The sequence below is a fragment of the Chiloscyllium plagiosum genome, chromosome 28 (genome assembly GCF_004010195.1).
Source record: "Chiloscyllium plagiosum isolate BGI_BamShark_2017 chromosome 28, ASM401019v2, whole genome shotgun sequence".
In the NCBI taxonomy this organism is placed as follows: Eukaryota; Metazoa; Chordata; class Chondrichthyes; order Orectolobiformes; family Hemiscylliidae; genus Chiloscyllium; species Chiloscyllium plagiosum.
Genome location: NC_057737.1, coordinates 5,942,417 through 5,956,478, shown reverse-complemented (window position 1 = coordinate 5,956,478; position 14,062 = coordinate 5,942,417). Strand labels below are relative to the sequence as shown.

Sequence of the window (14,062 nt, the reverse complement as noted above, 5' to 3'; positions counted from 1 at the left end):
ACCCCCATCTCTAACCCTGCACTTCCCATGGCTAACTCTCCTAACCTGCCCATCTTTGGATTGGGAGGAAACTAGTGCATCTAGAGGAAACCTGTGCAAGCACAAATGTGTAAACTCAGTTGCCAGAGGATGGAATCGAACCAGTCCCTGCTGCTGAGGCAGCAGTGCTAACCACTGAGCCACCATGCCCCTTGGTCTAATTACTGATACTTGTTTGTTCATGCTTTCAAACTTGCAGGATAATGTCCCCAAACAATCCCACTTTTGCATTAGAATCAGGCAGTGGTCTGAACTTCATGCAATCTAACCTGTTGCACAATAGTGAAATTTGTATGGGAAGACTTTAGTTCCAGCTTTAACCACTAGGTGATGCTAAACACTACTTGGACATGCCATCTGGTGGGCAAGGGAAGGTATGTTTAAGCACTAGTGGAAACTGTTAGTACTTTGTCAGCAAAGTGACTGCATAAATTGAATTGCTGTAAATAGTTTTAATATTTCTATCACTTTAAATTAAGTGTTTTTGCTAGCCTACATAAATCTTTGCTTTCATAATTGCCTTCAATTTCACTTAAGGTGGCCAATGTAGAGCTCTATTACAAAGCAACACAGTTCTACTTGGAGTTTAAGCCTTTATTACTGAATGACCTACTGATGGTGCTATCCCCTCGTCTGGACCACACACGTGCTGTGAACTACTTTACTAAGGTACTTTTCTTGACAAAAACTTCAATTTTTTTCACATGGAAGCATTAAGTCACACCTGCTAACTGAGTCATTCTGGCATGTGACATTCAGTGTCATGTAGAACCCTTTTGAATTGCAGAAGTAAAGTACTGCCTTGCTGGAAAGCATTCAGGGGAAGAAGCTTGTTTGTAATTGCAAGAGTGAAACATCAGCTTTAGTTTTTAGAATATTTTAATGTGGGTTGTCAAATCAATTTGGGTACAGTTCTGTCACTATCTAGCCTTTTTGGGTTCAGACCTTGGCAAGTACCAGCAGGCTGTTTTCAGTATAAATATCCATACTGTCGTCCTGCTTTTCTCCTTGCCCCTAAAATTGAGTTCTCCTTTGTAAATCCAATTGAATTTGGATTTTAATACTCTAACTGTCCACCCAGCTGCTATCCACATTTGTGGTATAGAAGCTGCCAGACTTTCTGGCCTTAAGGTTTAGTGCTCGGAAGCTATCATTCAGTACTGTGGCAGGCAAAAATGTGATTCAGTGTAGGTACTGAACCTGATTAATGGTGACCAAGGGATTAACATGTTTTTGAATGTTTTGAGCTATTCTTGCAAGAAGGTAGATCCCTTTGACTGTAGTATCTTGAATTTGGGTTGATCAAATTCAATGAGCCATCCACCTTCTGGATGCTTCTGGATACTGGCCCTGGGACTTATTCAAGGTCACCTTATTAGATTCTCCATGAAAGTATTTTGGAACTTATTTCTTGGAGCAGACTTAATCAATTTTGAGCTTTTGCTGATTTTTAGATCACTTGCACTTCATTTAAGATTCTCTTGTAGCTGTCATGTATTTTTGCTTCAGGTGAAACAGCTAAATTTGGTTAAACCTTACCTGCGCTCTGTACAAAGTAACAACAACAAGTCTGTGAATGAATCATTGAATAATCTCTTCATCCAAGAGGAAGACTACCAGGTGGGTGAAAATGAATTTGAATCTAATGTTTGCAAAGCAAGCAACTTATTGCACTTCACTCTCCATTGAGATGCTTTGACCTGAAATGTAGAAATGATTTCAATTTGTTCCAAACCCTAGAACGACTTCTAACCTTGCAGATGAATTCTTGAAGGTCTTCTCCAATAAGTCAATAGACTATCTGGGGACTGGGCAGGTCCTTTGTCCACTTCAGACTGTCTTTGCCTCAAGATTCAAGCTGACTTTACCCCCCTCCACATTCCTGCACCTCAATCAATTTTCAGGACAGTGATTAAAAATAGACTCTGGAGCACTACTTCCTCAGGCTGTAAAAACAAAGTTGTGACTATCAATTCTACCCCTAGCCCAGAATGACTGTCACTCTTTTTTTTTCTCTTCTCCCCCCCCCCCCACCCCCACCACCACCATCATGCATCTAATTCACTTGGATCCTGGTCCTTTTACAGTATCTGTGCAACTAGATGTGGCAGCATTCTGTCTTTGAGATGCATTTACCTGTCTATTTACAACTTCTCTTTGACTTAGGCTCTTCGCACATCCATAGATGCATATGACAACTTTGATAACATCTCCCTGGCTCAACGGCTTGAGAAGCATGAGCTAATTGAGTTCCGACGAATTGGTGCGTATCTGTTCAAGGGCAACAACCGTTGGAAGCAGAGTGTGGAGCTATGCAAGAAAGACAGGCTGTATAAAGTAAGATCTGCTTGTGTTCAATTCATGGTCACCTAGTGAATTTGAAAAATTTTGCTGGAAAAGTGCAGCAGGTCAGGCAGCATCAAAGGAGCAGGAGAATTGACATTTCGTGCATAAGCCCTTCAGGAATCCTGAAGGTTCTTAAGGCTTATGCCCAAAATGTTGATTCTCCTGTTCCTTTGATGCTGCCTGACCTGTGCTTTTCCAGCAACACTTTCAGCTGATCTCCAGCATCTGCAGTCCTCAATTCACCTAGTGAATTTGATCAACTCCACAAAGCAAAGCTTGAATGCACGTGCTTTGGGTGTTAGATGACACTCCAGTGAATGGTGTCTCAATGGAAACACTTTCAAAACCGTCTCCCAGACTGCATTGTGTTCCATGTGACTAAGTGCAATACAGATAAGTAGTTATACTTATCTCGTAGCCTTTGGAAATTACTTGAGGACTAATAGGACACCGAACAACTTTACATATTAGATATCTTACAAATCTATTTTGAAATCTCAGCTAGAGACTGCTTGATGGCTTATACAAGTAAAGTCTGACATACTTTTCTCATATCATAGTTGTGTAAATGCAATAACAGATGTGCTGAAGGGGTCAAGCATTGTGCACTGGTGTACAAATCAAATGCTGGAGGGTGTCCAGGCATCCATGTTCCTCAGGCCAATGTGCCATAGCACTGCATCTCTAAAGAGAATGTTAACTTTTCCAATATAATTTCTGATTCAATTCTGGTTACTATGCCTGGAGTTGGTCTGTGAACTTGTAGGTGAAGACTGCATTTTTAAAACTTTTTTTGATGGATATCAATTAGGTTGAAAGCTCCACTTCAAAATAGGAGCTGAATTTGAGTATTAAAGGCAGTCTTTATGCTTGGACTGGTCACCAGAAACAAAAGGTAAAAGGCAAACATTGTTCGAAGTGATTGCTAACTTCAAGCCATGCAGCTGTTTAGGGTCAGCATGTGAAGTGTGGCCTTGCAGATCTGGAAGCTGCTACTGCTTTCTGTGCCTGAGGTCTGCAGTAGTAGGAGAAATTAGAAAGTTGTTCAATGAACTGACTGGTTGAGGCATTACCACTTTGTCCCATAAGTTGCACTTAAACATTTTGGTTAAGCTTAAAACATTTAACCAAGTGACTAAGGTCTTAGCCATGCTAGTTCATTTAAATATCTTAGCTGTAGTTGGCAGAGGTAGTGTACATGTGTTCCAGGCTGCAAAAGAGGCTTGTTTTAAATAGTAAGGTTAATGTTGACCTTGTTACTGTATTACAAATCAAAACCTCAATGCCACATGTCCAATTGTAGAACTAATGATTGGGAGCAAAAGTGTAATTCTACCTCTGAAGACTACTAATACATGAGCAGTCAACTGAATTTTGGTTGGAGTGGGTAGGTTACATTTTCACAATATCCAAGATGAGGGCTCCTGTATGGGTAAATTCAAGTACACTAAGCCAACTCAGATTGGCTCAACATGTACTGTTAAGTTTCCCAAATTTAGACCAGCTGCAGTCAGTGACAGTTGCAATAAAGATTGATATGATCTAGCAGTCTCCATATTCCCACCATTGGCACAGATTTATATAACCTTCACAGCAAGTGAGTCCATATGTCAACCAATCAGTTCAAACCTGCATGCACTTCCCCTGAGGGCACTTGTGGCACAGTGGTGGTGGTCCTCACTTTGAGCCTGAAGTGGTTCAAGTTCCATGTGCTCTAATTGTCGTCAATTTTAACAAATATCTAGAAGGTTTCCTACCCATTTTCTTTGGTTTCATACCCATTCAGGACAAATGTCTAAGGTGCTCCGGTTTAACACTGCTATATATAGCATGTATTCATTGGATGCAAATTTTGTATGGCATCCCACTCTGGTTATAGATGCTTTTTAAGCTAGAAGAGAATTAAGCTTTTTTAAAAATGATTGGGTTGTATACATTTTCTTGCAGTGCATTTCAAAGTTTTGTTTTCCATCTCTTTAGGATGCTATGCAATATGCGTCGGAGTCCAAGGATACTGAGCTAGCAGAAGAACTGCTTCAGTGGTTCCTTGAGGATGGGAAGAATGAGTGCTTTGCTTCTTGTCTATTTACTTGCTATGACTTGTTGAGGCCAGATGTTGTGCTTGAGCTGTCTTGGAGGCACAACATCATGGATTTCTCCATGCCTTACTTCATCCAGGTGATGAGGGAGTATCTTACAAAGGTATGTGCTCATTGAGTTTTCAGCACCAAATAAGACTGTCATAAATGTTTGTACAAGCTGGTTGTGGTTGCTGCAGTTCTTCCCTTCCAGTGAGATTTCACTTGGTCGTTTCAATGAATCCCACAGTGGAATAATGCAAGTGAATATTCTGCTGAATTTGCTGTTTGGCTAGCTTAACTTAATGGTTGTAAAATGGTTCATGCTATTTTAGTAAAATGTCTGATTACTGGAGTATTGCCCTTTTCTCACTTCATTTTAATCATGTGGTGTTTAACTTATTCAAATGAGCATCCAGTTACAGCCCCTGTTCCCAATATCTGTCAAATTTGATCAGTAAAAACTAAACTGTAGGTGCTGGAAAAGCTTGCATCTGGAGAAATCCGTTAACCGTTCAGATTAGGTTACCCTTCATCAGTTGATGGTAGCTAAGATAGGGTCTGGTAAGGAGTGAAGAATAGGTGGGATGGAGCCCAAAGAATTCCAGACAGGAGTGGGTAACTACCTGGCTAGGAGGGTTTAACCATCCATCCTGATGTCTTTTATTTTAATCTTACTTAGTCTTTCCTGATTCTCCACTGTCATTTGGACATAGTCTTAACACAAATGATTTGGCAGTCCAGAATTTGACTTATCCATAACAGGCCAAGCTAATCCAGAGGTGCAGGCTGTAAATTGACTTGACTGATAACGGTTTCAGATTAGCACAACTTGGATACTAAAATTATGTAAATTTAACATGATTCGCTTGTACTATATGCAATTTTGATGACTTTGTAGTTGGAAAAATAATTCTTAGTGAGTTTTGTGAAGACTTGTAGCTCAGGTTGAGGTTCTGGATGTAGGATTGCTCAGTGAGCCTCCAGATGAAACTCTGAAGGCTCACTGAAGATGTTACTTAGTATGGTGACAAAATTGTCTGAAAATGAACCATCCAGCTCAGCAAACAAACCTGCATCAACATATTGCTTTCAATGTCTTGCTCATTTTAATCTTTTTTTTTTATACAAAGTTGGTCCAATCCTGTAGTGACTAAAGATTACAAGTGAAGAGCTTGGTTTATGAAGACCTTATACTAGCTGTTGGGAGATCAGCAGTGAATGTCCTGCAGAGCCATAAAGCTGCTATTGAAGAAATGGCTTCATGTCTCCAGAATCAAATTGTAGTGAACTGCTGAAAATTTTTTTTGTAGAACTGTTCACCATCTTAGTCCCCAGTTTGAGTTTTGTGCTGACAAGCTTCCTTGTTGACCGAATTCGTTTCACTCCCTGATCTAGTGAATGACTTTCCTTTTTTCTAGACTCTAGTATTGACCAGTCAGATTTTGAATGTTTTTTGCTATTGTTTTTAGATGGTTTTATTTTAGGATCTGGTAGTTTTCAACAGCTCCCCAATATTGAATTTTTATATGCAAGATATGTCAAGATTTTCTGCTTCATAATTGCTATTTTGACATCAAGAAGCCCATGTCCTCAATGGGCATACAGATGAGGGCATTCTTCAGATTGACCTTTTTTGCCTAAAGCTTGGTGTGCTGCAGTTGATTGACAGCAAGATAGTGGTTAACAAACTTCCTCTTTTATCCAGTTCCTCTACCCATCTCTGCAGTGTTACTTTAACATATCTAACAACTTTGCATTCCTGGGCCACTATTCCTGTGCAGAATTACAACCTCTTAATATGCTTGCAGTATCTTGTTTTTTATTTTTCTGTACTTTGGCAAGCTACCTGTGTTTTGCTTGCAGATGAATGGCATAATAAAATCGGGTTACAAATCCTGTTCAACTTAATGCAACCAGTGTAAATTTAAGTGATCACAAGTTGGGCCTTATCTTGGTAAGTAGTGGCTGTGGTTGTCTTGGGACTTTGTGGCACAATAGTATCCCATCTCTGGACCAGAACATCTAGGTTCAAGTCCCATCTGTCTGAACAGATTTTTTAAAACTCAAATTGCCCTGGAACTAATTTTTCTTTTTCCCAACTGAGCATTGGGATGAGCAATACTTTCTAGCTTGTCACATGAGTCTATAAATTAGATTCAAGCCGGAGAAGTTAGCACTTAAACATCAAGACTTGGTGTAGCCAACGTAATGCATTACCACATGCCCTACATGGGATACTGAAGACATTTTTAAAATGGAGTCTCGGCTGTTACTTAAAACTTCCATCTTGCTATGATCAAGTTACTTGGTTTTTTATTCTGCCATCATTCATCTGTATTTGTCCTTCCTGATGTTTTGTACACTATGCTGCTGTTTACTGTTCTCTACCTTTTCCCCTCCCTTTCTCCTTGATTCTTTGCCTTTTTGTTTTGCTGTTTTCTACCTGCTTTATTGTGCCGGACAAGTTTGGATTCTAAGCTGCTACCCTCTGAATTCCCTTGCAGGTTGATGAAATAAAGAAAAAGGTGAAAGTTGACTCATTTTCCATCTTTAGTTCTGGAGACTGAAACTCAGGAAATCTGCATGAATTTTCCTTCCCATCTTACACTGCTGCTTTTTAACTCCACTAGATCCACTGCAAATCCTTCCGAGCAGAGTTAGAGCAGTTGAAGTGTTTAGTGAGGACCTTCGCGGTGACTTTAAGTCACTGGCAGGAATTGGCAGGTGGCCTTTATGGTGACTGGTTCACAATCCCTGCCTTTCAGAAACTAAAACTGGACTTGTTTTTACCACTCTTAACTTTTGAAAGCTTTCCACTGGTATTAGACTTAATGTGAGTATTTTTAAAGATTGTGATGTAAGATGCAAACTGCCTAACCTCCTTCAGAGGATTGTGAACCAGCTTATGAACTACTCTATTAATATTGTCAATGGACTTCCTGACCAACATGAGGCAGTTTGAGGGGTTTCATGATTGGACCTGACCCACACATTGTTTCTGCTAAAGTTATGTCCCTGTGGTGTCTTTGCTCAAGTGACTGGCTTTTTTTGTCAAGTCACTTAAGGGGAAGAAAGCTGTTCACTAAGTGCTCATTTAGGTAGTTTACTCAAGTTTTTTGAATTAGCAATGCCTTTTTAATGAGGCAATACAGTGACATCCTATTGTGGACATAGGGTTTTGAACTCTAGCTATAGCCAAGTGGCTCCACATGGTGCAAATATGTCCATGGGGACTTGAGGCAAGTGGGCAGCAGTGTTGTGGGTACAGTCATTCAGTTGCCCCCTCTAGCCACTGTGTGTGTGAAAAATAGGTATCTGAACTGCAGTGTTTAAAACTTGAGCATGTGCAACTCCATTTGCAAGGGGAGCTCATTTTGAAGCCATGAAGCATTTCTGCTTGGCTGTGTGCTTTTGAAGAGCCTGTTTGGCAGAACCATCTCAGGCCTTTTTGTTTTGCTTCAGTACTTTTGCCTATTTTTTTCATGCACACAAATGCTAAAATGAAACATCAGCATGTTTTTAACCTACTGAAACTGCAGTTTGCTGGCTGCAGTTCATGGAAAAGCCTTTTTGTGCTGCATTTATTCTAATTCTCCTACTAACTGCCATTAACAAAGGGGTATGTAAAGAATTTTAAGCTGTTTGCAGATCAGTAAAAACAAACTTTGTGCAGCACTTGCTGTCATCCAGTAAATGGATGATGCATGCTTAAGTCTAGTTGTGGTTAGACATTACTTTTAAGTGGATCTGTGATTTAGTCATGCTTGTACCTAAGTTACTGATGTGCTAGTGGAGAGTGAAGTTAAGATTATTTTGGTGTAATGTTGAAATTAGTGTGCCTTCCCCTTTTGTGGTGATATTACTCACGTGAATTAGTGAAAAAGTGCTTTCCCTTCAGAAAGGGAAACTGTGTGCACTTCAGTGCCAGTGTAGCTTTAGTTCCTTCTTTGGAAGGCAGTTGGAGTACAGGATAAAGGAGTGGAATATATGTGCACTTGATACTTGCAAAGTGTATGCAATTGTCCTGTAAGGTAGAGACTTTAATTATATCTAATGTAAATTTAACTATGAAAACATGAGCAGGAAGAAATATGGATAGGCATTTGTGGTATTTTGATTTTTCAGGCTGAAGATTCCACCTCCAGTTATTTGAGGAACAATTGGAAAAATGCCAAGCTGCAATGGCCAAACTAAAACTGTATTTGAGTCACTAACTTAAGTTGGCTGCTTTCAATATCAGTTGCCCATGTTGGTTGTCATAGCATGTTCTGGATCTGCCTTTCGGTTAATGTTTCTCTACATACCTCTGACTAATACAGTAATGTTAATATTAACAAGCATGGGCTCGGGACCATTCAATGGATCAGCACCCAAGGTGCAAATATTGCATGCAGCAGTTAATTGTCAGCATATGTGGTGACTTAAGCTCTTACTAACAGCTTGAGCATTTGCATTAGTATTTTGGATCTTGGTTATGTTAACATTGCTTGAACCTTTCTAAGAATTAAATGGCTTGTTTTTGCCTTTACCACCTGAGCCAGAGTTGATTTTTGAGTTGACTGCAGCCCTGAGTACAAAGTGCAATTGAGCTCCACCTACTCCATCCTAGACAACTGAGGCTATTTATTGGGCTAGTGCACTTCTCCTGATATCTCTGTCCACTGAACCTGATTTTACAACTTGCTTTGACAAGTAATAGTAAAGCAGTTGATTTGTAATGGAATGGTCCCAGCTAGGAAGCCCTGGTTCTGTTTTTCTACACAAAATCCCTGTGGTTGTAGACTTCTGGTTTAGTGGAGACATGGTTTATATTTTAACTTCAACTAGAATGCTTAAATTTGTTTTGATAGGCAACATGTAGTTTGAATACATGGAAAAGATTCCTTTGTAGCAAAATTTATCTCCAGCTACATTTAAGTTGTGAACTCAAGTAACACTATCTTTTCAGGGACCGATCTAAAATTGTTCTGATTCTGGCTGGCCTTAAATTTTCCTCATTTTGAGTAACTAACTAAAGAACTGACTTGTAACTGTGGATTACTTTTCTCTGGTCTGGATATAACTAGCCTAAGCTCACATGGTATGAATAATGAGCATTTTCTCTTTACTGGTGGTTAATGCTCTGTATATTGCTGGTGTCTGCAAGTTGACTACCAAAGCTGCAGGCTGTAATCACAATTACAAAATCCAAGGTTTTCTTTGCTGCTTTCCCATGGCAATATGAAAGACATTAAGCATAAATGCTTGATACCAGCTAAATCTATTTTGGTCCTTTGTCTCTGAAATGCTTCTAACCAATATTGGCAAAAGTCTTGAGACTGTGCACTCCATAAGGCTGGAGACAATATTAGCAGTTGGACTCAGTGTCCATATCTTTAGCCTCCAGCCTCCCTATAATGTGATCAAATTACTTGGCAGAAAGGGCCTGTCTCTACTGTAGGGCTGACTAGTCACTGGCTGATGTACCTAAACATAAGGTAATTCTAAAATGAACTTGGAATGACATGTAACACTTTGGAAATTAATTGCAATATTTCAAAGCCAACTTGGTTTGACTTGTAGAGCAGTGAAAACATGACATCACTTTATTTGAAATTAGAATTTTTATTCCTTCTGTTTGTGGAATCTTTAGCAGACCACCTTGTGCAGCTGTTTAGCCTGGATTGATGTAGAATGACGAGGGTTCTGATGCCTCAGATCCTAGGAATGGTAATGAATAATTATAGCTCCAACTTATGTTGTCTAGGTTCTCTTCTCTGTATTGGAAGGATCATGTGACAAAGTACAGGTGGAGTCTTCCGGGTATATTCCTGTTCAATGTAGCTGTGTATTTTCTCAGCTGGCTTGTTCTAATTCCTATATCGCACTTCAATAAGATTGTTCAAACATGGTGCTGATTAGTTTCTTTGGGAAAGCACTTGATGCTTCCAACTAATCAAAGTTTGTTTATGTTGGATGAACATTTGTTTCCTTGTCCATGTCCCTCTTTTTTTTTTTCCCCCATCAGTGAACTGGGAGCCTCCTCCAGTCTAATGTTATGTTGGGCTTTTGGATAATGCCTCAAATGGAGGTTTAAATATGCTTCCCAAAGTCCTGCATGCAATTCCCTTGAGTGGAACTTCCTAATCAACACGAGTAATTGCAGAGGAGAAAATAACATTTCTGGTCTGCAATCAAAGCAGTTCTAATAAATTCCAGAAACTGACCAGTAAATTGAACTAGTCAGCTTTGCCATACCATTAAACTCAGTTTTAGTTTGCATTATAATCCATTGAATGGTCACTTGTTCCCTGTTTTGGAAATTTTTAACTTGAGCATTCAAAGGCTTTTCTGTATGAACAGGAAGCAAACCTTGCCCATGTGGAACATGTGACTGGTATTTGTTTGGGTTTTTCAGGTGGATAAGTTGGACATCTCTGAATCGCTGAGGAAAGAGGAGGAACAGGCTACTGAGACAACCCCCATTGTTTATGGTTTGTTACTTGACACTACTTTGCTTAACTGGTGACAGGCATTTACAATGTAATTTAAGTAAATTGAGAAGTGTTATATACTCAAATTTAGTTGTGTAGATGTTCATGAAGATGCAAGCTATCAGTAAAAGAACCAGGGCCTCACCTTGCCAGTACTAACCTGTGGACAAAATTTGACCTAGACACATTTTGAAGTCAAATACCTGAATCCAGGTCAAACCGCTTACTGTCATGATCAATTCTCAATACATTGTGCTTGAAATGGAGTGCCAGATAGGTTTATTAACAAGACCTTGAAAATATTTTACTAGATGTTCAGTTGAAATTGCCTCAAACTCTGATCCTTGTGATGCTGTCTTCTATCTTCAGTGAAAGATCATGGTGCTAGTATTTAAGGCATGAATCTTTTGCTTGGTGTTCTTGTTCAATTTTAAATCTACCGTCCATGACCTTGCCAGTTATATTGAACCCTGAAATGCAAAACAAGCTAAGATTATAATTGTGGGATGGCTTTGACAGGGCAAAAACTTAATGCCCCAACAATGGATTGCTGCCCACTGTTTGCCTCCCCTTAATGGGACTCTATTGCCTAGTGGTATGATTGCAGATAGTGATATTTTAAATCTAAGAAATACATAGAATGAAAGCTGATCTAACTACAGTATTAGGAAAAATCCAGCTGGTCCAGTTTCTTTTTGGGAAGGAAACTGCCATCCATAATTGGGTCAGACCCACACTTGACTCCAGACACTGGTTGACCCTTTTTAAATTAGGGCTGGGCAATAAATGCTGGCCTAGCTATCAACTGCCCCACCCTGTGAATTTATTTATAAATTGGCTCAATGCTAACTGGATCATAGTAAAATGTTAAATTTGTGGGATGCAGGATCTTAATTGCAGCTGGGGGTTCTTCTAGATTTGCACTTTACATTAGTGCTGTGGTCCTATCAGACCATAAGTGTCATTTTAGATGACTGATTTAATCAAGTTGTTGCCTTAGGCAAGGGGAGAGACTGACTGACTGATATTGAACCTGTGCTATTGCTGTCACACTGCGTCACAAGCCAGCTGTCCAGCCAACTGAAGCTCACCCCCATTGCAGTAGTGATGTGCTACACAAGTGGCCATAGCTAAAATGCTGATTTGATTTTCTATTGAAATCCTGCTAACAAATAAGCATATGGATCTATTATGACAGTACAGGCTTATGTTTTTTTACTTCCAGCGCTCCACGTTGTGCTAATTGTTTTCTTTTCCTTCTATGCAGGTCAGTCACAGCTAATGTTGACAGCAGGACCCAGTGTGAGTGTCCCTCCACAGGCTGCCTATGGCTACAGTTATGGTGCCCAACCATATGCTCAGCCTGGCACATATGGGTATAGTATGTAAGGCAAACATTTCCAAGTAACTCACCTGCTCAGCATCTGCCAGTTTCCCTCCATCTTGCAACAGGGAAGAGAAAGCAAAGCTCTTTATTGTATGTCATGAAGGACTTCAGTCTTTTTTTTCTTTTCTTGTTCTGAATGTTTGATCACAGCTGTCTAACTCATTCCTCACATTCCATGTTAATTAGATTGTGATTTTTATTTGAAGGGGAATGGTTGTTGCATTTAAAGTGCTCAGTGTGAGCTCATGTCCTGCAATACAGTCTATTGTAAAGATTTGCACTCTAGTGAGACATTAATGTAGTATCTCCCAACTGAGCAGCTTGTGGCTGTATTTAAAAAAAAAAGCAGTAAATCCTATTGTATTCATTATGGTAGAAGTGGAGTACGGGACTTGGCTGCTTATGTTATGTTAAGCAACAAAAACACTAATCACAGTGCACCCAACACCATTATCTAAATGTTGGAAATTGAGTAATTCAGTAAAAATTGAAAAGTTCCTGTCTCATGATTAAACTTGGACTCCAATCTATGCAGGCTCTTTAAAACCATGCGGAGGTCTTTAAAGTTTTTACTACAACTGTTCTCCCCCCTTCATTTAAGGATGGTCTCCTGTGCTAATATACAGTGCTAATGTGGGACCACTGGTTTTGACAGTCACTGAACCCAGTCTGTTTCCAACCCTGTGCTAAGGTCTTGCATTTGCTGGATATTGTGGTGTGTTAGGTCACTGTCTTTGAGTGTACAGAGAATTAAACTGTCCTGTCAGTTTTGTGCAATTTGAAAGCAGATTGGAAATAAAAAACAGGATTATGAATCTCAATGTTTTGTCCTTTTTTTCATTTTGGATCACTTTCAACTGGCTTCAGCTGATTAATGGAGTATGTAAAGAAATAGGGCTACAGTTTCTAGATGAACATATTTTAGAGCAGACACTCTTGGTGTATCGTAACTAAACTACCTAGTAGCAGCACCAGTAAATAAGTATTTGTTATACTTAACCAATATGCCTTAATGTTATGACACCTAAAGTACTGAGTCAAACCTAGAATTGAATACCCATTTAATGCATTCTACATCTTGTTTTGAGGTTACTACTTGTCAAACACAGTTGACTTTCAATTTCTTATCAGAAAGGTAATGGTCTAGTGCTGCTCACTAGATTGATCCAGAAACTTATGCCTGAAACGTCAATTCTCCTGCTCCTTTGCTGCCTGACCTGCTGTGCTTTTCCAGTAACACTTTTCAGCTCTGATCCAGAAACTCAGTCAAGGTTGTGGTGACTTTGCTTTAAACCCTGCCACAGCAGATGGAAGTGGAGTTCTGTGAAATCCTAGAATTCATCTGACCATGAAATGTGTCCAAAACATGTTTGGTTCATCTTCCACAAGGAAATCCTCATGGTCTGGCTTGCATGTGGGTCTGGACCCACAATGTGGTTGACTGCTCCCTTAAATGGCTAAGCAAGCCATTGTATCAGTCACTATTACAAAATGAAAACTGACCTCTCGACTGGAAGACTGACAGCCCTGATTCTGCACCCTGCTGACTCTGCAAAGTCTCGACTAACATCTGGAGTCTAATCAACACTTGGGAGAGCTGTCTGACAGCAGCACTAAATCCATGTTGAACAATATTTAGAAGTACTGAGGGTGGTAAGAGTACATGGGGCACTTCCATGTTCAAGGGGCTTGATAGCACTACTGATCCAGCTAGTCAGATTTGAAAGGACCTATCT

At 39.7% G+C, this 14,062-nt stretch overlaps 1 protein-coding gene across 4 annotated transcripts in view; it reads left to right on the top strand.

Moving 5' to 3' along the window:
* The window catches only part of LOC122563905 (clathrin heavy chain 1), a 62,417-nt gene extending 49,270 nt beyond the window's left edge, over positions 1–13,147 (top strand). For 2 of the 4 annotated variants that reach the window (XM_043718134.1, XM_043718133.1), the window contains 7 exons: positions 577–708; positions 1,549–1,659; positions 2,206–2,376; positions 4,366–4,587; positions 6,971–6,991; positions 10,864–10,939; positions 12,207–13,147. In XM_043718134.1, coding sequence (XP_043574069.1) covers positions 577–708; positions 1,549–1,659; positions 2,206–2,376; positions 4,366–4,587; positions 6,971–6,991; positions 10,864–10,939; positions 12,207–12,328 — 855 coding nt within the window. In that variant the 3' untranslated portion in view covers positions 12,329–13,147. The remainder of the gene's footprint in view (positions 1–576; positions 709–1,548; positions 1,660–2,205; positions 2,377–4,365; positions 4,588–6,970; positions 6,992–10,863; positions 10,940–12,206) is intronic. The other 2 variants (XM_043718136.1, XM_043718135.1) reach the window with 1 other exon arrangement.
* The last annotated feature ends 915 nt before the right edge of the window (positions 13,148–14,062 follow it).